The sequence below is a fragment of the Sceloporus occidentalis genome, unplaced genomic scaffold, assembly GCF_023333645.1.
Source record: "Sceloporus occidentalis isolate IW3139 unplaced genomic scaffold, rSceOcc1.0.p SCAF_28, whole genome shotgun sequence".
Classification (NCBI taxonomy): domain Eukaryota; kingdom Metazoa; phylum Chordata; class Lepidosauria; order Squamata; family Phrynosomatidae; genus Sceloporus; species Sceloporus occidentalis.
The window spans coordinates 11,822,813-11,847,301 of record NW_028317008.1 but is presented as its reverse complement, the minus strand read 5'-3'; the positions used below and the strand labels follow the sequence as shown (position 1 = coordinate 11,847,301).

The 24,489-nt window shown below is 39.3% G+C and overlaps 1 protein-coding gene across 2 annotated transcripts in view; it reads right to left on the bottom strand.

The window, feature by feature from the left end:
• Window positions 1–24,489, bottom strand: part of LOC149299824 (SLIT-ROBO Rho GTPase-activating protein 1-like) — an 88,118-nt gene that overhangs the window by 29,032 nt on the left and 34,597 nt on the right. For both annotated transcript variants that reach the window (XM_089486247.1, XM_089486248.1), the window contains exons 2-10: window positions 24,202–24,397; window positions 19,946–20,108; window positions 10,736–10,798; window positions 3,478–3,657; window positions 3,025–3,153; window positions 2,117–2,338; window positions 1,391–1,492; window positions 993–1,190; window positions 794–884 (exon numbers count right to left, since the gene is read on the bottom strand). In XM_089486247.1, coding sequence (XP_089342373.1) covers window positions 794–884; window positions 993–1,190; window positions 1,391–1,492; window positions 2,117–2,338; window positions 3,025–3,153; window positions 3,478–3,657; window positions 10,736–10,798; window positions 19,946–20,108; window positions 24,202–24,397 — 1,344 coding nt within the window. The remainder of the gene's footprint in view (window positions 1–793; window positions 885–992; window positions 1,191–1,390; window positions 1,493–2,116; window positions 2,339–3,024; window positions 3,154–3,477; window positions 3,658–10,735; window positions 10,799–19,945; window positions 20,109–24,201; window positions 24,398–24,489) is intronic.

Genomic DNA, 24,489 nt, shown 5'->3' with positions numbered 1-24,489 from the left:
CACTTTTTATATTTGTGTCTCCGTACTTTCCGCTTCAGTTGTTTTGCGCACAACAGATAACTCATGAGTGTGTAATGAGTTGTCTGCAAATGCAAAATAGATTTTGCTGTATTTTATGGGTAGAAAACCCTGTCTGGGCTTGGCCGATATCTAAGAGTACGTGAAAAGATACAGTGGAGTTGATTTAACATAATGCTCATTAGGTGTATTTGAAGAATCTCTAGCATTCACAGCACAAAGTCATGTCAACCATGGATTGTATCATGATAGGACACACACTTGGCCCCACACAGCTTAGTACCAGAAGGTTAAAACAGATATAACCACCAATACAACCTCCATTTAAGATCTACGTGACAAATAGAAGTTTGGGTTCTACTTTTAAATAAATGAAAGTTCTCATGGAATTTTCTTTGGCGTGGGTAGAAAAGTAAGCCCTTCTTCAGACATACAGACACATGACTTAGTGGGAAACAGCATTGTAATGTAATGTGAAAGTGTTATGTCATTTATATATGTTTTTTTTTTCCATGTAAGTTGTGAAACGCAATAAAAACTATTGAACCATTGACTTTTGTGAGATAACTGGGAATGCCATGTGCTTCTGATTCAGCAGTGATCACTTTCATCTATGAACTAGAAAGATTCCTCTTATTCCATAGCAATAAACACCACATTTCCTTTTATAGTTTTCAAAGAAGAAATACTTTAACGTTAAAAAGGTAGATTATTAGTTGATGCAATCACGGGTGACTCTCACTGCTTTGAGTGGCTGAATAATCTCGTTCATTACCTTTGACTTCTGCAAAAGTCCTCTGCAGCAAGTCATGTTTGGCTTGGAGTTTTGTGATGAGATTGCTTCCGTCTAGATGTTCCCATAACTTCTAAATACAATTATAATAAGACATTGTTATCACTGTAGAACAAACTTTGTGAATATTATCATGATATTTAGAAGAGGAATAAGTAAATCAGTTCGATTAGACTCTTACCATGAAGTAAAACTGTTCCGTCTCTTGCTGATTTGCTCGCCTTTTTGCGATACTAGGCTTACTTAAGTATGTCTCTGAGACAGTGGATTTTACAGACTCCGTGGAACGACTATGTTGAAAGCACTCAGACACATCATAATCCTCAATGGTGGCCATATCTTGGATAGTCTGTAGGGTGGCTTCTGTAGTTTTCTTCACCTAGAAAAAAGGAATATATTTTATCTAAGCCTTAGATGTACAATGGTGAGCTGGGGTTGTGGTTTAGTTAAAAGTGGAAATACTTTGCAAATAAGGTTTAATTATAATTATACAAAAGAATATGATCAGAGAGACTATAAGACTACAGACTGCAAGAGAAGTCAGACATGGCACAATATTACATCAATACACTCCTCTACCTCTTCATTTTCTATTTTCAGCATCGCCAGTCGAGACTGGAGCTGCTGGTAGCGGACCACAAGTTCTCCCTGAAGAGGCTGCTGGGCGCTCACCTGGCAAACCTTGGTTTTAAAATAAAAACAACACAAACATTCAGGTGTTACAGAACACTTAACATTCCCTAACAAGAGCAATAATCACTTCTACATCACTGTGTATCACTGAGTGAATACTTCATCATGTAGACATTTTTAGATCACTGCACTTCAGTGCCACCTGGAACAACCCATCAAGTGGTACATTGTGACAAGCACTTTCATGTCAAACTGCAGTGCTTGTACCTTTCTTTAGCGCTAGCACCTGGAAATATTAAGCTTGTTAAGATCTTCTTAAATTACTTTTTGAAACTAATCTGTAGCTCCGTCATTTTTAATAAAAACTGCTGAGTAAATTACGTACAATACCTTTATGTAGTGTTGTGGAAATCAAAAGTTGTGATAACCACCAGACAGTAGAAAGAACGCTCACAAAACCGTTGCAAAAGGCTGCTTTTTTTGGGAGCTGCTGCGGTACGGTTATCTAACATTCAGTTTTTTCCCCATACACAGTAGGACTGTAATTCTACAAGCTTTATTAGCTGGCTGTTGAGCCAACAACCCATTTTTAACGCCGCCACCATTGCCAGGATGAGTATCACTGACATCTCTAATAAATTACACAAAAGTCAATGTAGTTTGTGCTCTTACTTCATCACCGAGGTGTGGCTGAAACTCAAACTTCATTGGCGGGCAGAAAGCAGTGGGGTACATCTCCATAAACCTTTGCTTGTCATTCCTGGGTTCCAAGTTATCTACTGCGTTTTCTATTATGTCTAGGCCTTCATGTCGGGAAGTCTCAAGGTTGTATTCAGCGGACAGATACGTTCTTAGGGCTCGGTTTAAACTAGCATGATATCCAAGGTCACAGCACTGTAAGGAGACAAAAACACAAAACTTTGCTGGTCTATGTTTACGAAGTGTACAAAGTTACAATGCTTAAACAACGCAATCTATATCTGTCCTTTAAAAAGGGAGATATTTCCTTAGGGACAGGGGCAGATTAACAATGGGGCAAATGTAGCCTTTGTGCACCCCCTACCCAAGGTTTACAAAGCTTGAAGTAATCCAAATAAGCTCACCTTCATTACACCAAGTGTAAGCGTATAATAAATTAGTCTAATCTACCTACTACATTTCTAAATTGCAGGTGCTGTATGGACACGACAACGGGGCATCATGATCAAAAATACAACCCGGATCAAATAATATTAAATGTACTACAGGTACAGGTAGTGTCATTATGCTAAAAATATTCTCAAGCATGGAGGTCCTTGTTTAATAAATTATAGTATACAGCTACAACAATAGTATGAAAGTGGAAATGGCCGACTATAAACAAAGCCTGATGTTGCTTGGCAACTTTGCTATAATAATCCAAATGAACGTCAATGTGTGCCATCTACAAGACAATACAATGGAAATGAAATTTATTTCATTGTTCAGACAGGAAGATATTGTCAGCCTTCCCCCCACCAGCAATATAAAATTCATTAAAACCATACAATTCAGGCCTTCACCATGACTCATAGCAAACAAAACAGAAGCAAAGAACTTACATCAATTAAATCCGAAAGGTCATGTATGTAGTACTTGAAAACTGAAGCATTTGTCGCTTCCAGCGTTAGTAAGTATTCGTTCCGTGCTTTAATTGACTTTAGCTTGTTCTCCGAGTATTTGGCTTGACGCTGCAGAGAAAACAGAAAGGGTAAAGAGCCATAAGAATTTTCCAGAAGAAGGAAAAAAAAAAAAAAAGTTATCCACTTATATAGCGCCAATAATTGAAAGCACCCTTTTAATCTGCCATGTTTATGACTAGCAGACAGAGCTGTGATGTCCAACAGCTTAATTAAATCATTGGAGCATTACATCCACATGTCCCATCATTGGCAATTTATTACGTATAAGCCTCACGACTGTGAAAAGCAGACTACGTAAATCTTTAGAATTAGTTTATTCCCGCAGATCCCAATTATATGGTGCTGTCTTTAGAAAGAGTCCCCCCCCCCTACCTTCTCCTTCATTTTCTCAATTTTTTTGACGGAGCTTCTTCTTTGGTGTTTGTCCTCCAATCTAAGGTGGAACACAGGATCGGACCTTCCGATCTGCTTCTCTTCTTGCTTCTCTGCTTCCTTCAGCTTACATTCTGCATTGATACTCTCTGCATGATACATGTGGTAGGTCTTCATGACCTGAAGAAAAGGGTCAAAACACTATCAGTTATTTGGTCCATGGTGTCAAAACGACAGTTAAGGTACAGGTCACACTCATTCCATAGACATTTGTGCCACTGTCTGAAGCCACTATTGGAATGGACTCCAATTTATTTCAGTTGAAAACAGAAATGACAGAGTAAGTATGAGACATATCATAAAATTCTATTCTCTCTTCCTCAGACGGAGCCTCTGTATTTAAAGTGTAAACTTGAGGCATCAATTTTTAATTGTAGTGTTAAGCATATGCTTAAACAGTGCCAACACTTAGGAGATTCATGATTGACTCCAATATACTAATGGCGCTAACATGCTCAAAAATAAAGTCCAGTATATGTGTAGAGCTAAATTTACACCAGAGGATGAGGGACTGCTGACGCTAACGCTTTCTAAGTAAGAGAAGGAACGGAGAACCAGCCTCTTTGTTTAAGCAACGAAGCAGTGAAACAGCATTTTACGTTTTTGCGTTCTTACTATAAAGTTTGGTAAAATAGACACTCTGCAAAAGAAAGACTCTAAAACATTGCAAAAAAATAAAAACAGTTTACGCAGAGTAAAACACTGATTCTGCTACACAGAGAGAAGCAACGCAATATTGAAGCCAGCACATATATTTTATTAAACTGAATACCAGTACAATTCACCTGTGTATACAAACGGGTTAACCAACAAACTTTACCATTATTATACCACTTTGGCACCAATTATCCTGTTGACTGACTACTCATTACCAAACAGTTTAAATACTATGAAGATACATTGTCCTTTGCCTGTATAACCCACGTGAAATCTCGTGAATAGCAAAGGTTGCCAGTATAAAATAAAGAGATGACTGAAATATTTTGTTGGACATAGAATTTGTGAATACAGAAAAGCCTAGTGATGACTAACTTGTACCAGAACCATGGCTTAAATAAACAGTCACGCCACTGAAGCCTGACTTTACCGCAGTAAATAAAGAAAGTAATAATGCATCTATTTGAGATTAGTAAACATTTGTCACTCTACACACACTGAATCCAATGCTTGTGGAGCTAACCAATATCAAAGTTTTACAATTACAATATATAACATTGCAATGTAAATATTAATCATATTTGCCAAAAAGGCAACTTGTCGCATTTGTGATTGAGATCAAGTTCTCCTAAGCAGAAGGTGGGAGTATATAGTGTTTACATTAACATGGGTTAGAATGAACAAAAAACATGTTTTCTCTTATTTTGTTGCAATCAACTTCCATTAAATAGACTTCTCCAAGCAGACCTAGAGTTGTTATATGTTGGGCGATTTTCCCTGATCAAATACCACACTGAAATGATTCTTTATGGCAATGCTAATGAAGTCCGTTCCTCTACAGACGTATTAGTCAGAGCGTCTGACTGGATTATTAATGAGATTAGTATAGTGTTCCATGAAGACTCATCACATCTCCTGCACGCTAAGAAATTGGAGGTGGGTAAGGAGGTAAATGCATATAGGGGGATACGGCAGAATCCATGCATTTTCGAGGAAAAGAATTATTAAAGACAACTCAGCTATCGCTCAGCTCTAAAGTTTATACGTTCATTGGCTAGCAGACTGGAATAAGATAATAGAGCCAGAACAAACATAAATGTCTAATATGCAGAAACTATAGCCATTTTATTATTTTACATTGGACATTTCAGATGTATGATAAAAAACACTTGACTTTCACCATTACATCCAGGAGGTCTCAAAATCATTTCCTTGTGATATCCCATCTGGATTATTGCAATTATTTATTAACCGGCGTGCCACCTTTAACCACTCTAAACACTTCTGCCAGACTAACCATTTTATTCCACAACTCCTCATGAGCTGCACCGCCTTTATGCTCTTATATGAAAATACTCTATTAACTGCCCTCCTCGCCTAACCTTACCCACTTGAGTCTCCAGATGCTGCATCTATTCTCTAGAATGCTATCAGATTCCCTCATACTTTTCCTCACATTAAATAAGTTCCAAAGGAGCATAAAGCATGCCCTCTTAATACCCGGCAACATGTATTCTGGAAAGAAACCCTCTGGTCCCGCACACTGTTAATTTTAATGCTATTGCTAGTTTCCTACTCTCCCCCGTTGCAATATCCCTAGAAAGCCAAATGGAGTTATAATACAAGCACTGGTCAATATGATTAATGGCATTGGGTCTTTCATGAAACACCATACATCCTTTCAAAAACAAATGACACCTTTGGACACATTATTTTTCATTAAATGCTCCTTTCTTGGTAGCTGTAACCAGTGGGACTTACAGTTTGCAATACGCTGCCTGCTCCGTGATCTTAAGATGAAATCTCCTTTATGAATGAACTGTCGGTATAACATACTGATAACGTCAATCTGGCATGCAGTCGTTCCAATGACAAATGTCAAATGTGCTACTGTTAAATTCTTTCTAGTTAAAGAAGCCACGGCTGATGATTAGTGGATTACACATTTCATGCATTATTTGAAACTGCCATCTGGAAAAATACTGTATAGCGAGAGTAAACAACCACGGCCTGATTTTAAAATAACAAGAATATAAACCAGTCTCTCTGCCAAGTAATTTCTGAAACGTCACAAGACATTAGGACTGACAAACAGAAAACGATTATTATTTTTCATAGCCCCGGCATTAGGAAACAATAACTACGTACACATATTTAGAAACTGGAACAAAAAGATTGAATAAGTGGGTTTGTTACAGAGACAGAAGCACAGGGCTATATAAATTAACCGAATGCTACTCTGTAATACTTTCATGATCAACAAACCTGTAACACAAAAGTATTTTCTTTGTATCCAAAAGTACTATGTGTAAAACATAATTAAAATAAGAGGTATTTTACATGTACACAAACCAACGCGTTTGCATAAACCCAGCAAATGGATGGTCTTCGCTGTCACAAACCACCTTTTATGATCTACCGTTTATGTACCACGTGCTGAAAAGATCCAGAACCAAATTTATGTATTGATTTATAAAGTGGTATAAAAATATTATATTGTAGAATCTGTGGCTGGATTTTCCAGCCCTGGGCTACACATTGTTATATCGCATTTCCCATAACTTGGTGGTGCAATGTATTTATCCAGTAGTGACGGAGAAGGAGAATAGGATCAAGGATATCCTGATGCAAAAGCCATGCATTAGAATCCGTCCCTACAGACAGGATAGGACACAGGATTGGCTCTATCCAGACTTTTTGTGGAGGATCACAATTGATTTACAAATAAACTGGTAAAACGACCTACTAATTACTAGTTAAGTATCATCATATTCCACGGAGCTGTACAATAGGTAAACAGGACATAAAACGTAGAACTGGATGTACAGAAACAAAAAGATGGAGAGCCCTTCTCGAACACTTACAACCTGGAGTATGTACTAACTACTTACTAATACACTGGGATGCTTCATGAACGTTATAATATTTCTCTAATGGTAGTGCTGTATGTTAACATCTTGTTTAATATCAAATGTATGCATGCACATACTCGTACATCTCTAGAGCTAATTAATGGGCCACATGGTGAACTGTCAGTGACGTCCATGTCAAGGCGATATACTTGACAGGCACGTTCCATGCTGGAGGACATCAGAGCTCAGGGAGTAACTTTCTGTTTTGCTGCCTGGTTGATGATTGATCTTGAGAGTACGTCTGAAGGCATAGTGCTCTGCAAATAGCTTTCAGTGCACAGCAGACATAGGACGTGGTGCTCATCTCTGCTTGACCTTAATACGCTTACATTTAGATGAAGCACCCAACATCCCATGCAACCAAGAAAGTAACAACATGTACGGTATTTAGTTTACACAATTTAATAAGGACAAAAATCCACCATTCTAAGCAATCACGCCTTTTGTTGACCGGTTTCCTGAGGAGCTCTCGAATCACACTGTAATGGAATAAGAAAATCTCTGATAATATGGGATTAGCTTAGTTACTATTGAGATGTCCCTTTAGAACTGTATTAAGGGTGCTACATCACATGTTGAATGAAAAAACAGTACGACCAAAGGGGCCTGGAACTATTCTACCCGACTCCAGCTGTTAAAGGAAGAGATCAGGTTGATATGTGTAAGTATTCGTTGCGTGAATACGGGAAGCCGAGCCAAAACAAGCTCCTACCAGGCAATTACAAAGATCCTTACCACAAGCTACTGTCCCTGCATTTGAATATATAGATTGGTGAATCTCAGTGTACTGGACCTGAACGTCTTCAGTATGTGGTTACTTGCCGCAAAGTGCCTTATAACCACAAGTAATGCTATATGGTGGGACCATTGCCAGTATAAGAGTCTACTACTTTCGGGCAGATTGCATACAGATCTATGTCTGAATATTTTTTTTTTTTTGTAGCATCATCCATCTTCCTTTTAAATCCAGTACAATAATAACATTGCACAATTGGGATTTAAAACTACAACAAGAAGCTTCTCTTTGATTTGCAGTTATGCTTCATCCTGCATACAAACAAGCTAACCTTGTAAAAGCAAAAAACTTACCACGGAAAATTTAAAACATAAGTCTGCATGGTCCATAAAACATAACAAGCCTGCCAAATGACATCGATTTTCTATACCCTAGGGAATCAACACTTTTAACAGAAATGACATTTCTAGCAAAAGGACATCTTTTTCACATATAATCAATTAGCAGTGGAGAAATTGGAGACATTTTAGTATTTTCTGTAGCATGACTTTATGGTCAGGGGCGTGCTGGGCCGGGGGGTAGGGGGCAATTGCCGCCCAGGCCGCCCTGAATCCGGGCCGGCAGACGAACATTCATGGCAGCCGCAAAGTTAAAAACTAAGCGGCTGCCACCGGGACTGTCCACCGTGTAGCGGTAGTGTACCTGGCAGGGGGCGGTCCGCCTGGAGTGCCACTCACTGAGGAGTGCCGGCACGCCTCCAAAAACGATGCGCGCGGCAACTGTGGCTGTGCGTCGGGACTTGATGTCAAATCCCGGCGCACAACACTGAAGCCATGCCCACCGTCTATCACGCTCTCTGCACCGGAAGGACGGGACACAGAAGAGGAGGAAGAAGAAGAAGAAGAATGAAGAGGAGGAGGAAAAGTGACAGTGCCAGAGGAAAGGTAGGAAAATATTAGTAAGTTTGTGAGAGTGATGGGTGTTATGCTATAGTTTATGATGAATGTTTGTGAATGAGGGTTTCAGATTGCATGGAAGTGTGGGGGGATAGCATGGCATAGGGAGGCTGTCTAGGCATGATAGGAGTGTGATTGCTGTTATCAATTTTTTTTTTGTCCAACTGTGGTGTGTTAACAATATTTTTATTAAAAGTAAATTACATACCAAAATTGGACAGAAAAATTCAATAACAGTATTAATATATATGATTGCAAACAGCCAGTCAAGTCAGCCAGTACATGCTAGAACCTGGGCATGATAGGATTGTGATTGCTGTTAATTATATATAGGTATATATATGAATATTGTTATTGATTTTTTTTTTTGTCTAATTTTGGTGTTACTTTTAATAAAGTATTTTAAAAGTTTGTTTTTTTTCCCGTTTTTGGCCAAATGAATGCAGAATTTTCAGTTTCGGTCCAGAATTTTCATTTCGGTGCATCCCTACTATATACTAAGCCAGTCACTCAAGTGTTAGGCCTACACCACATCAATGTTTGGCTTAGTATATCGTGATAGGGGTTGTACTGCCGTATTGTCAGTGTCTGGCTCAAAGTATAGGCACACATTGACGGTGGTACAGCGTAATCCCTAAGTATATAATGATAACACTTATGCTGTACCACCGTCAATGTGTGCCTCAGTATATAATGATAAACATTTTGCTGTACCCCTGTCAATGTTTGCCTAACCATAGAAACTATGTAGTTTTAAAGTGTGTGTGTGTGGGGTGCCACATACAGGATCTGCCACAGCTGCCAAATACTCTAGGTATGCCCTTGCGTCGTGCGGCAGTCAGGCCCAATGGCCATTCCTCAGCTCTTCGTCCGACGTGTTAAAAGGGGTGGGATAAAGAGCTGAGGTGGCGTGCACGCCGGCCGCTTTAATTTTATTAGGCGCAGGTGGAGTGACTGCCACCCTGATGGCCGCTTTCAATGTCGCTCACAGCCGCTTTGGTGGTGCAATGGGCCAGTTGACTACACTTGCCCCCCAGGCCTTAGGCTGCCATCCCTCCCCTGTTTATGATGCTGAATTATAGCAAAGTTCTGAGTATGAAATTTCAGGAATCCTTGCACTTTGCATAATAAGCATGTTAAGGTCAGGCTTTAATCCATGTGCACACTGTAATTCACAGTAACACACTACAGATAATTTCCAAAAGGCAGACACATGCAGTCCAACATTCAGTTCTGATTTTATCTCAGATGCAACCTTTAAGTAACATCAAGAACAAGGACTCAAGGAAAAATAAAGGCATCTTAACTGCCAGGGGTATGGAATGTTTATTTACCTGATTTTAACGCTCTAATGGAGGACTTTGCTGAATACATTAAGAAGCACAAACCATGGAAAGTTTCCCCTGCCAGAAAAGCTTGCTTGGCCCTGTATAATACATAGTCAAACCAGTGATATGCCTTTAAATCTACATCACTGATTAAATAATGTTTGACGGAGGGCCAGGCCAGCACTGGGGGGAAATCTTCCTGGGGCTGGACTTTTATAATGTACAGTGAAGTGAGTGAGGTAGTTGAAACACTGTACATGCATTAATGAATAAAGCATAGATTTTGAAGAACTTGATAGCTTGACTCAATCCAAGTAACCCAAGTTCTACGTTGGCAAAGGCATCACATACAGGCTCAGCTTAAAAGGCTTTTCATTATGATAGATGATAGCTAGCTCCAGAACACAGCGCTGCATGAACATCTGTCCTACTTCCAGTTTTCCTTTCATAAAGGTTATGTATTTATCATGCAGGAGAGTGCCTTTTGAAGTCTCGTTGAGATGTTTTGCCTGCAGAGGCAAAGGCCTGAAGCTTGCCGTCACTTGAAACCCCGCTGTACAATACCCAGAAAAAAGAAAAAAAAAAGAAAATTGCGTATTCGCTGCTTACCGTGTACAGTTCGTTAAGGACTCTCATCAAATCTTCATGCAGTTGAAAGGCAATTTCTTTGCTCTGTAATGAAAGAAAAAAAGTGTAGGTCAGGTCAATGTTAGCAAGAGCTATGCAAAAAGAAAACTTCAACTTACTTCATGTTTTATTTTAAAAACAACATTTTCTTTGCCCATCATGAAGGTGAGAAATAACTTAACGCAGATAGAATGTACCAAGCTTCTAATACCTAAATATTTCAATTGAAAACAATACAAAAGTGGTGGACTGCTTAAGCTCAACCACACTATATGCTCTAAATATTCATTGCAGGGATGTGAACAATGTTCGCATTCGTGAAATGCATGAAATGCGTCCCTAACAACACTGTTAATCTAACAAAGCCTAATTTTCAGCATTCTGTGACCAAGTAAAGTATTTGGGGTTTGTCAGCAATTACGTTAAGCAGGGGACAGATTTTAGAGCGGGTCTGAGCAGTGTTAAGAACGGGTGTTTAGGAGCCTTAACAGAGAGACATAAATCTAACGCAAATAATCCACCAGCGGCATTGTGGTAATATTACTGAGAAAAGAAAGCGATCTGTTCATTCTCACACGCAGAATGATCTACAGATCATATAACGTCTCCTCACTGAATGAATAGAAGCATCTCTAAAATGTAACACATATATATATATATATACATACACACATACACACACACCATTATAGTAAACATGCAAAGAAGAAAACACACAATATTGTCACAAAAGGCTGTACCGATATATAGACAGTGTCGCCGGTGATAAATGTTTGTAATAAAACACAGTAGTTGCATACTACCGCTTAACTAGATACTGAATATGAATAATACATAACATACAATGCAGATTTATAATATCCGCAATGAATATTTACAAAATCTAAACTATGATATGTTTGTACTACAAATAATGTCAATAAAAACATTTCCAAACCATTCACTCAGCTCAGAGCTGTTCTCATAGTTCAATAGAGGTACATTCCGGACGTTATATTTACATTTATGCATATGACAGCGGTGCGGCCCCTTTAAAATTTTATAGGTTGTGTGTATTGCCAATGCCTGCGGAAGATTCTGCAGAATCCCCCCATATGCATTTGCCCCTTTCCACAACCCCCTAGCAAGCTGCCACGTGGGAGATGCGCCCAGCCACATCTCCATTAATTTCGATATTTTTTCATTTTGAAGAATGCATTTTAAAGCATACCTCCGGGGCATCTACCCGCAGTGAATCGGGAAGCCGGGGACGGAGCTTGGGAGGTAGATGGGACACCAACTGGCAGCGCTGCTGTGCATGCATTCTAAACCACAGGTCAGGTCACTGCGGTCAGGAATCCCCCTGTCCCACCAAGCTCTCCCTTCGTCCCCCCAAAAAAAAGGGGAAAGCTATAGAGCTTGGTTGGAGAGTGACAAAATTGGGACTGTCCTGCACAAAATGGGACAGTTGGGAGGTTTGATATTAAATTACTGACTTTAATATGACTTTAATATGCCCTCTTCTTTAGTAGGACCATCAGCGACAGTCAACTGTCCTGTTAAGGGAAACTAGTTCCTTCCATGAGCTGCTCTCAATTCGGCTGCCGCTGAATTTACCAAAACAAAGTAAAATTGCGGTACCAAAAGAATTGGCTAATGCTGTTTTTACTCAGCAAATAACTATGTCTAGGCACTAATTTACACATATCTAAAGTCGCACAGAACATGTGCCAGTCACAGCCGTCAAGGTACGGCGGAAAAATTATATTCTGACAGACCGCGTTTACACCTTCTAAAATAAACTGCCTGGTGGAGGCACGTTCACACCACTTTATCTACGCACTTCACAGACACAGCGACTCCAGTGTGGATTTGGTGGCAACAGATAATCTCACACAAAATGTCACACTTACAGTTTTTAATGAAAGAAACGGGATAATAGCCTCGATGTGTATATTATCGGGTAGCCAGCTCTCAGCGGCAGTGCAAAGACACAGCGGATTATTTCCCAAAAGCTTTACATGCCCACTGAGCTCAACACAGGTTGTTGGCTAAATTCCTGGCTGCATGATTCAGATGACCTAGTTCACGTTATAACATCTAACGCTACCAGGACCGGCCCCGCCAATAGCCGGATCACAACACCTAACACCCTCAGTCCACCATACGGCAAAGGGCGGCGAGAGCTCTGCTTGATTAACACTTATGATGATGGTTTGCAGGTGATAAAGTATAGGATCATACGTGTAATACAGCCGAGATATTTCACTTTTAGCAACAGCATTAACACTACTTTCTAGAGGTGCAAAATCACAAACCCAAGTCATAAGAACACGGATGGGGACCTGATGCCGAAAATACACTCAAAACAGACAGCGCTTTTATTCTATCAGCTCCAGGGACCGAGCTACTCATGCATTTGCGGAGACTACAAAGACCGGTCCGACAGCAGAAGGAGAAGTCGGGTTCCTCAGGCCACTATCCATCCTAATATTCTGTGATCTTAGACATTTCAAATCCCTTACGTACCGTGAAACCAAAACTGCACAGAAGGGGAATTTTCCCCAAATCCCCAAAACACAGCACGCAATTCCAGAATTTAGACAAATTACAAGGATCAGGCTATTTTTATAAACAGGTTCCATATGTCTGTAACTTGCTTTTAAACACCAACATTGTAATTATGGTATAAGCGTTACTTTAAATGAATATTTTTTTCTTTGGTAAGTACTATTTTAATCTCCGGAAAACACACAAACATCCCCGGATAAGAACCAATTTTAGCTCATTGCTGTGGTAGTGATTTTTTTCTTTCCAAAATATGACTGGGCAACAGCCAACGCAAGGAAAATGCTTAGCTAAAATATTATCCAGGCACCGCCAAGTTACTATGAATGAGGTCATGTAGCTTATAGCCTGCAATCAAAAAAAAATGCTTTCACCTCAACATTTTGGAATTTAGAAACATTTAGGGATCCGACCACCGCAAGTCACAAATGTAGATTTATATGGATTATAGAGGACACTAAACGATCACGTGTGACCCTGAACAACCCAGATTTTGGAGGATCGTAAACTTCTATTGTATTACATTGTTTGACAAAGCTGTTGGTACCTATAACAAAGTTACCGCAAAAGTGACAGCGATAAAACATAGCTAATGTACAATGCTATCATGAAATCCAAATATAATGGTTTTAGGCAGATTGTAAGCTCCCATTATTAAGGTACACATCAGCCATCATATGCACTTTAATGCATAATATATTGTATTAACTGCTCCAAATCACAGACAGCCAAGAAAAGTTTTTTTTTGTTTGTTTTAATATACATTAATTTTTTTTTAATAAACATTTCTTTCCTACCCCAGACTATGCTGCCTGGGGTAGAAAAGAAAGAACATAAAATGATAGACTTCTTTTATCTTCTGTTTTGAGGCAGATCACCTATATAATTTCATACCTAACCAGGTGCAGAAGAGTTAACGGTTCTGGCTTTGCTCCTATCCTAAATATATAATCCTCCAGGATTCCTCACCCCCTGTACTTTATCACATGGCTGTGGCTAGTCAGTCACAAAACAAGTGTGTGTGGGGGGGGGGGGGAACAGTTAACTGGAAGCCAGGCTACATTATGTAGCGCAGGTTCACAATGAATAATTTAGTTTGGAAATAACAAAAAAGTAAGCTGGCCAACAACGTCATCATGGTAAACATGCAAGCAATACAAGCGTACTGGTACAACGCATCCTATCCCATGTGTTTCGATGCAAGCTGTTTTAGGCACAGAATGAACATGGAGTGTGCGTCTGTGTGTGTGTCCATGTGTGTGTGTGTGTGTGTGTCCATGTGTGTAAGAAAACAGTTGTCAGGACATTAACCCTTTGCATTATCAACCACCCCAGTGTCCACTGAGCTTCTAGGTAGTATAACACTTAAATATGACACTGGCTCCAATAGTAAAAGAGTAAATCACTGAAGTTACACTACTTCCAAATATTGTGTACCTGTGTCATAGCTTTTATATGTACATCACAAAAGTCAGCAAACGTTCTTTTAAGATAAGTAGTAACATACCGCTCCAAAGAAAGAACCAGACCTTAAAATCACTGAGAAAATGTATTAAAACAAACCGCTGAGGTCAATGTGTTTCTATGTAAAGTTTAAAGATTAATGATAATTTAAGAAATGTGGTATTTGGTAAAAAGCTACAATACAATCTACAAAATGAGTGTTCCTGTCTCGGCTTATTGAAACAAGGGACGGACATTTGCCTGTAATTTCATATTGTACATGTTAGAATGTATATAACTGTTCCATGTTATTTACCAGTCAAATATACACACAGCTGTCCCTGAGAGATGAAAGCCAATAAATATATAATGGTGAAAGAAGCGACAATGATATTCATCCAGATGCATGCCGTGCACACAAGTTCATGAGAGTTTCCACTAGCAGCACTTTAAACGCGCTTATGCTATGGAGCAGTTGTATCCTGTTTGGGTCGATTGTTTCTAAACTCCCCAGGGCATTTTCAGCGAGCAGTGAATTTGTTATGGGTAAAAATAACTGCATTATTTTAAATGACAAGCCAGAGCTCTTCGACCTTCACTAAAGTCAGAAAAAAAGTGCAAGGCAAAGAAAATGATGTGGGTGGTATTAAAGGGAAAATACCACAAAAAAAGAGAAAGCATTAATCCTGGGCTATATGCCTATCCAGTAACATAACCACCACCATTGGAAACGGCTTAGGAAATAACAATTGGCCTTCTAGCACGCAACTCAAGATTAAAATGTTCTGTAATGCGAAATAGAACATGTAACAGCAATGCAATCAGAGTTTCTCAAGTACGGCTATGTATGTGTGTGTATGTATTTATGTGGAAGTTAACGTGCGTGTCTATGTGTGTGAAGGACTGTCTGTTTCCAGGTATGTATGTAAGACTGACTTCAGCACTATACATATACACACACACACACACACACACACACACTGACCCTGAAGCTACAGAATACACACTCACATAAACTACTCTCTCTCACCTGCCACAATGTTGCCATCGTGAAACTGGCACACTATGCTTTCTTGTGCGTCCAGAGCAAAGCAAGTGCTGCAAGGCTCCTAACGGGTCACTTAGCATGTATTATGTGACCCCATTTGGTGCCACCCACCACCCGCTATACCGAATTCATGATGGCATCCCTGCAAAACCCTGGGCACCCTGAGGTAAACTAATCTGCTCTAAACACTGCAGCTTCATAAAAAGTAAATCCCCATCCACTATATGTTTTGAAGCAGCCAATCAGTGAAAAGAAAGCGCTCCTACTGTCATCAATAGAATTCTCATATACATACGCATAGAGTGTCTTGTTAGACTTCTTAAATCTTAAATGAGCCACCTTTCAGGTGAACACCTTTCGCAATCCTGGGCAGAAGGTGCGGTTAGTCAAGGGTAAGAAACATGCTAAACGCATAATCCCTCCAGGAAAAAAAACCCTTCAATTACAGGGTAATACCTGACGATCCCATGCATTAAAGTGTGTGCCTTTTAACTTACGTGACTTGTAATTAGATGTGCTTATTGCTCTGGAACTTTACCGTATGGTCAAATATAGAGATTATCGCCAAAACTTGGTTCCCTAACAAGTAAAGGAAAAAACTAAAGAAATATAAACAAAACATCTGGCAAAATGTGTTATAAATGTAGGTAACATGCTTTAAGAGACAATGCCTTTTCCGGATTAAAGACCTTTACGAAAACCTATGTTTTTACCATATGTTGGGTATAGTGCTGTAAGTGGTTTTCCAAGGTGGAGAAAGATGAAGCATGTTTGCCCCCTTGTTTGTGACCCAAATTGATTTAACTTAAATAATCAGAATAAAAGAATTGGAAAAGTAGGATTTGTTTCACGCGATGTATGAAATACAGTTTACCTCTTTGTATTTGAGACAGAGTTTAATGGACATACTACTCCTTCCTTGTGTATTGTAGAGTATGGCTAGCAATAACCACTTACAATAGTAACTGGTGGAATGACTATGTCTTTAAAAATAATAAATATTTAGAACAGCATAGTATTTCATTCTTCACAAAGCTTTGTCTCTTGCATGGCTGCAAATCACTCGCCTATTTAAGTACAACTTTTCTTTATTCTAAATGGAGCACAGGCATTTACTTCACAGGTTTCTGAATAATAGCCGAAGTCCCATGGCTCATGATCTGTTCTACTGAGAGTACTCACTCACATAACTAGAAAAAAGTAAGACCTACTTTAATGGGAATCATGGCGTCAATAACACGAAACATGAAATATTTCTCAGTAACACGAGAGGTACAAATACCCAAGCAGAAGTAGTAAAAATGAATACTGTGAGGGAATTTGAACATGCATGGGATAGACACAAAGCTACCCTGAATCTAAAACATCAGGAAAAATGGAAATCTCCCCTTAGATTCCATGTTTCTATTCTACTGGGAAAAAATAAATAAAATAATAATTAAAAAAACATTTTCAGAAACGTCCATCACAGAGCAGAACATAATCCAGTGTGGATACTATACTTTGTCATCCCTTTTCCCGTCAGTTGACATCATACAGTCTGTCTCAGGAAAAAGCAAGCCAAAAGCATAGAATTAAACTAAGAAACCATTTAGGCTGGGGCCATTTCAGAACATATTCTAATGTAGCCCGAGAGACGTTCAAAGAAAAACATCTTTTGAGATTGTAGAATTTACTGGTCAAAACAAATAAAACCTACATGTTTAAATTATAATTCTCTTATGTTCATTTTTGTGTCATAGACCACATTTATGCATCAAGACTGGCTCCTCATGATCCTCACTTTTTTTCAGGAGTAAGCCATATATGCTGTATATTGTTTTCAATAAGGCCCTCAATCACTTTTGTCTATAGCTTTCAGATGTTACAGTCCTACAAAATAACATGCCGTCAGCCAAATGTGATAGCTTGTATGGGGCATTTTAGTGTACCAACTGGAACGGTTACACCTGCTAGAATACAAGAGACATTTTACTAACAATGGCATATAAAATCTTATGCTGATGGACTAGTTAGCCAAAAAAAGCAAATTACTGGTGTCTCTAGCTCACTGGGGCAGCCTACAGTCTAGTGGGGCTCCTTTGTGGCTCAGGGGCAAGGTTGATCTGCACCCTCTGTCTCTGAAAACAGACATGACACAGACCACCTCTCTGCTTTGCTGCTAAACGATTTCTCTGTCAATGTTGCCCTCAAGGTTTGTCTTATTTCAGTTTTAACCATCACAATTCACCATGAAACAGAACTGTATGTACAGCTTCCATGTACTACTTACACCTACCACAACCCCCCCCCCCCAAAAAAAACCATGATACACATGCTTAATTTAGAACACAATTCTCAGGAAACAACTTTTAGTTGTGTATACAATGCACCTCCCGCTGTGTCCTACAAAGTGAGTGCTACACATGAGATTTCACAGTAAACTAAAGGAGGACACTTGGGGGTATAAGGACCACATTTTTATATCTTGCATCAATGTCTATGGATGAACCCTTTCTTAAATAAAGCACCAAGCGGCTTCTAAAGCTGCATGTTGGGTAAATAAAGAAAACGCGTCTATTGAGGATTTACAAACCATGCTAAGCCACTTTTTTTTTTTTTTATATAAAATCTTTAATTGACAAAAACATACACGGATTATTATTACCATTAAAATAAAACTCCAGCTGCCTCAGCTGATGTCTGCCAGAAAAGTCTGTAGTAAGCTACCATTGAAATCAGTGTGCATTTTTTGGTTATAAAAAGTAATGAAGCCGAGCTTACTTTTGAGGCTAATTTGTCTTTTGTAAACTTTGATTTGCATTAATTTTGCGTTCTACATTTTGCTAATAGACCCAATGCTCAAAAGACCTGCTGGTGTTAATCAGCAGTAAGGAATGCATCGCCATAAATAAAGCCTCACTTGTTCAATGCAGAGACAAAGTAACAGGAAAGGGGAATACAATAACTTTGTATTCTTGCTACAAACAACAACAACAGATCACAGCATGGCTACCGCGAATTTCCTTTCTGGGACAAATTCTTTCTGACTTCCGCTACTCCATGTGGCTCTAAGTTCAGACACGCTGGCATTGAGAGCGCACACTGGCTGTCCAGGATCTATTGGTGGTAAGTGGAGCACAGTGTTCCTCTCTGCGCTGCTTTCTCACTATAGCCATGGGAATAGAAGACAGATGCAAATAAGACGCTGGAAGGAGGAGAAGACAAATTCCAAAGAAGTTATGTCCTTGGAAACACCATACTTTGAGCAGACTTGTTGGGTTATTGCCTGGAAGGAGAATTGCTGCGCTCATCTGAATGCAAGTTGCTGCAAGTGTGATAGTGGAAAGGAACTAATCAATTTGCTTGAAAGAAGGTCAGCATGGTCTAAACACCCCTAATGAGATTAAAAACCAAAACATGTGGTGTACAACAAAGGGAACTCTTGGACACAGAAAACTTGGACTGAATTACACTTGTCTCCAAGTTTTGGTCAGTATAGTCCCAGCAAAGAGACAGCAATCCTTATCAGCAACCATTCTGCCATTACCAGTGGAATATATCCACATTACAGGCAAACGGGATCTCCATGTATATTTTAAAGAAACTAACTTGGGATCAGTGCTGCCAAGGATGAATATCAGAATTTAAACATGTGCACTTCAAGACAGAGTGACCGAGGGGAAAAATTTCTATCTATAAATAACACATTTTAAACAATAAGGGGCATATATTTCCCATAACAATACTCAAGTTAACACAAATTACAATAATTCCAGTTTAATATACATATATGCACTGTACAAAGCAACAGACACAAATAGAGATGCCATGTACATAGGTAAAACATGTCCATGTGTTTATGTCTACAAAACAAGTAGTAGAACAAGTACACAGACTGATGATCTACTAAAATGTAGAAGTTTGTTTTGGGAATAATATCAGATGATATTGTACAAAGTAGAGTACCAGGGAACGTACCCTTTAAATTGAAATTACCATATTATAGCCATTGTGCTTTATATTGTTTTACACAAAGAGGTCTTATAAATGAAATCTCTGAAAACATTTAAATATATATAATGTATTATGCATGTATATCTGGACATTGAACAATTCTATTGTACATAGTAGCAAGCTATAACCTATGCGCATTAATAAAGTAAAAGTTGTACCTTTTTGAACATCCTTGTCGAATCCTCACTTATCTGCATGAAGCGCATTATGACATTGTTAAGGTAGATGTCACTTAGCGTTGCATGGTCCTTACTTTCTCTCCTCACTTGATTCAGCAGTAAGTACCAGCAGTTCACCGGAGACAGCAGGTTCTGGTCCTTCCTGTGAGTTAGAGATACAAAGTATTACAACAAAGACAACTCATTGTCCACAAATTTCATGTCGTTAACAAAACCTAATAATTAAAGAACCGCTTCATGAAAAATATCATTCAGATTTCAAAACAGCTTCTACTAAGCCCACCAATGGCGTAAACGCAACATGGAAGTCACAGAGGGGTAACGGTTTATTTACTTAAGGGAGAGTAGTGGTTTCAACTCTCTTGCATTACTATTCATTATGAAAGGTCAATGCTAACAAGCTTATCCTGAGCTGGCCCTATATAACACAATTCAGTAGATGAGGAGAGGTTGAAAAAATCCCACTAATTTAACCATGCATTATAGAGGGCCAGCAGTAGAAGTGCAGTGAGGTTGGACATTCATGATGTATACTGAAGTCAAGGAGCTCAAACCCAACTCTCCGTTTTAGTGAATAAACCCCAGAATGTTTTCTCACAGGCTGTGTATAAGCAAACCCAATCAGTAATGAAGACCATCCATATGCTACAAGACTATTCAATAAAGTAGTTATTAGTCACACAATGAAAAATTCAACTGAACATCATGATCTGATTCCGTATGCACTGGCTGTCTGGGAAGCTTTTCCTTAAATAAAGAAACTGTTAATTTGCTGCTGCAAGTAGGAAGGAAGTCTGTGAATGTAACATATGGCAAGGAGAGTTAGACACAACTCCTAACGGAAATTAAACATGCTCAGTGAGACACCGTGCCAGCTCTGCTGTACAGAGAAATATTACATACCCGCAAGAAGATGGGCAAAATAAAAACTTTCTAGGAATAACAATAATTTCTCTCCATTTAATATATATTTTGTCCCTGTTATAATGGCGTAGCAGAGCTGGCATGATGGCTTACTGAAGGGGAGTGCAAAGGTCATCCATTTATCCAACATCATAGAGACGTTTTGAGATTATATAGAGATGTTTTGTGTGGGACCCCAGGGTGGAGTATTTGGCGAGCAGGCCAATACTCCAACTCCAGTTTTCCAACAGACTGGATATCCAAGCCAGGTTTGTATGATCCAGGCCACGATTTTCGTAAAGCCTGAAACAGGGACAGGAGTGGAGCATTTAAACTCACAATCAGGGAGAGTGTTGAGGGGAGAGAAGTTCCTCTGTGTTCTGGCATTACCTGCCTTGACCCTGGTGCACTGTATGGGGTGGGTTTTCCAGAGCCTGGCTTAGCTGGGTCTGGCAGTGAGGCTTCAGTCAGTGGATATTTAAACTGATCAGTCTGGGCCAGAAAAAGCAATGATTTTGTTTTGGGATGTTTGTTTTGTTCACTAGTTTATCAGAGCATGAGAGTCTATGTCTTTCCAAACAGCTGCTGTAAGACATAAAATGACGAGTATGGCCAGACTACCACGTGCATCTCCTATACAAGGCAATGTGCCATGAGCAATATCAACATGTATGTTGTTATGTGCAGTTGGGTTCAACATGGAATCAGATATTCACGTCTAAATCTCAAAAACACAGTTTATATAATCTACAGAAAACAAATTTAAAGCCCATACCAAGAGCTATTTCTGATAGAAGGGAATAGTTCTGATTACATTAGGCTAAGTCTTGCATGACAATGGCCTTACAGATTTGGCAGCTGGGTACCCCCAGAGGAAGAAATTCACCTGCAAGCAGGTTTAGGATAACAGCTGCTAGAAAATAATAAATACAATAATAAATTATTAATATGTAAAAGCAAATCTAGCAGATTGATATGGGAGTGGCACAAATGAAAAAGGAGACAAAGTGATCCAAACAGATAGCACAATACCTAAAACACGCTTATTAATGCATAGTGACCATTCACCAAAACAAATTTTAACACACTTAAAGAAGGGGTATCAAAAGGTGAAGAAAGCCTTTTTCTGTAGCTAATTGTTCATAAATACTTTGATTCGGCTCCAAAATGACTTCAACGATTAAAGACAGCTTTTTAATAAGTGATGGGAATTTTTAGGTAGCCACTGGCATGACTACAGGGCGTATCGCGGTCACGTTAGGTCACATGACCCAGCAGTAAAACCAAGGCAGCTTGCAGTGTGAGCAGCCAGAGAGAAAGCTGCAGGAGAGGCGAGAAGTATCCGAGGCGGGCGGGCGGGAGGTAGGATGTAAGTATGTGTGTTTGCGTGTGAGCATGGATGCGTAACTATGCTTGTGTGTGAGCATGGACGCGTAACTGTGCTTGTGTGTGAGCATGGACGTGTAAGTGGGGTGAGATGCAGTGTGTGTTAGTGAGTAGGAGTAAGTGTGTGTAATTTGCGTTTACATATGTTGTATGCTGCAGGGGGGGGCAAGGGGCATAGAAGGCACAAACAAGTTGTTTTAGGGGCAATGATGTCACAGATCAGATGGTGAAGTTGGGGGCCCCAGGGCAAATGTTCACACCAGGGCCCTGTGGTTTCTAGTTATGCCTCTGTGGGTAGGATATCTATTTATCAAACCTGTTTAGAATATGGAAAAATATGCTGTCAAATTCTATGCTATCTTAAATATACTGCACAATAATAAAAATACGCCTCCATAACCCCAACCACTTATGTCACAAATCGGTATTATCTCAGCTAGACTGCGAGCATGAGCAGGTATAGATTTACATATATGCCATAAAAAATAAGTCACAGATACTAGTGTTCTGGATATAATTTACAACGTTCTTCTGCAAGGCTATCTTCATTTAGAGCAAATCTCTCCCTTGGGGCACATATAGTATGACCTTCTCTATTTCTAAGCTGGTAATTTATTACAGACAGAAATATTGAATACAGGGGGAGAGGGGCATAAATAATGGTGCAGGTTCTAAGTTTAAGCAACATCCCTTGAGTCTTCTTTTGCCTCTGCATCTGTATGCTTCATATAAAGCAGCAGTTCACACACAAATTTATACATAGCTTGGGACATAACACACTTTATGCTGACACGAAATAACCAATAATTAGTCTATTAGGCTGCCAGATATGCAAAACAGTAAAATGATGTTGACCTTCGCATGTTGCATCTTCACTGCATTGGTGGAAGGAAGGCCAAAAATACTTAAAGCAAAGGACCTCAGTTTCTCTGTAAATACATTGCTCATACTTCCTTCCTTTCCTGTCTTGGATCATAGTCCTACTAAGGATCAGGAATGAGCATTGGCTGGCTCCAACGAGAAAAATGCAATGGTACAAGGCGGTAAACAATGAAAAGAAAAAATGCTTTCCACTGGTGCCATTATAAAGTAGTTCTGCATTACATCTCAATTTCCAGTTACCACTAGCTTGCCTATATAGTATGGACCTTTTCCATTCCACTTTACTGTGGGCAGAAATGTGACAGTGGCCATGGGAAAAATACATTAAATAAATCTAGACTCCTAGGTGAGCTAAGCACCTATGATACCAACATTGTGTAAAACAAAAACAGTAAAGAGCTAATTTTGTAGCATTCCCAAATGAAATTAAAACATAAAAACCCTCTGACCGAGGCAGAACTAAATGTGGTGCCACATGCAGCACAGGTTACTGAATGATTGTGAATTGCCAAGACTGAATGAAAAGAACAACGAAAAATTTAGAGTGAAGAAGCATATTGGTTATGAACAAAAAATTCCACTGTAACTGGCCCATTGAGCAGCAGGACACAAGGCGGCCTGATTAGCCAGGACGGCGATCTACCCCCAGTTTGGAAGCCTCTCCCTGGACCTGCTGCTGGGTCAGGATACATCAATGCCTTGGGGGGTTTTCTACACCCCAGGGATCCAGTTACTAATATTAGTTATAACTAATCCTATTTCTCTCTCTTCTCACACTAATCTCCCTGTGTGCGATCAGTGACAGGGTCTTCCTCGTTTATAATTCAATTGCCGGTAGTTAAAATTACTTTAAAAAAAATCTGGAAGAGGTTGGTGCATGCCGGGAAATATTTTGTTCTAAGTACGTAAGGGAACACACAATGTGTTGTTACATAGGCGTAGTTGTTTAAACATGTTAACGCAATAGAAATAATAAAAACAACTTCTTTAAAGGAGACAGCTCAAAACATATAGATGCAACAGATGTGTAGAAAAGGTTACAACGAAGAAGTACATATTCTTACTTATACTGTTGGTGGTCTTTTGTGCTTCTCGTCTTAGCCATGAATCTCTCTGCCAGTTTTTCCAGATTCCGGGAATACTCGGTCTCAATTTCTGCTTTTCTGCGGAAGAAGTCCTGTAGATCATTGAGAAGCTGAGTCCTCATTTCTGTCTGCTGCTCCAAGCATTTCTGCTGCTCAACTAGCTGAGCTCTGATCTCTGCAAGAGGAAAGAAACTAGATTAGAACCTCACAATTACAAGATAGACCGGATCTTTTAGTCTACACGTTTTATTTGTTATCTGCGTATGC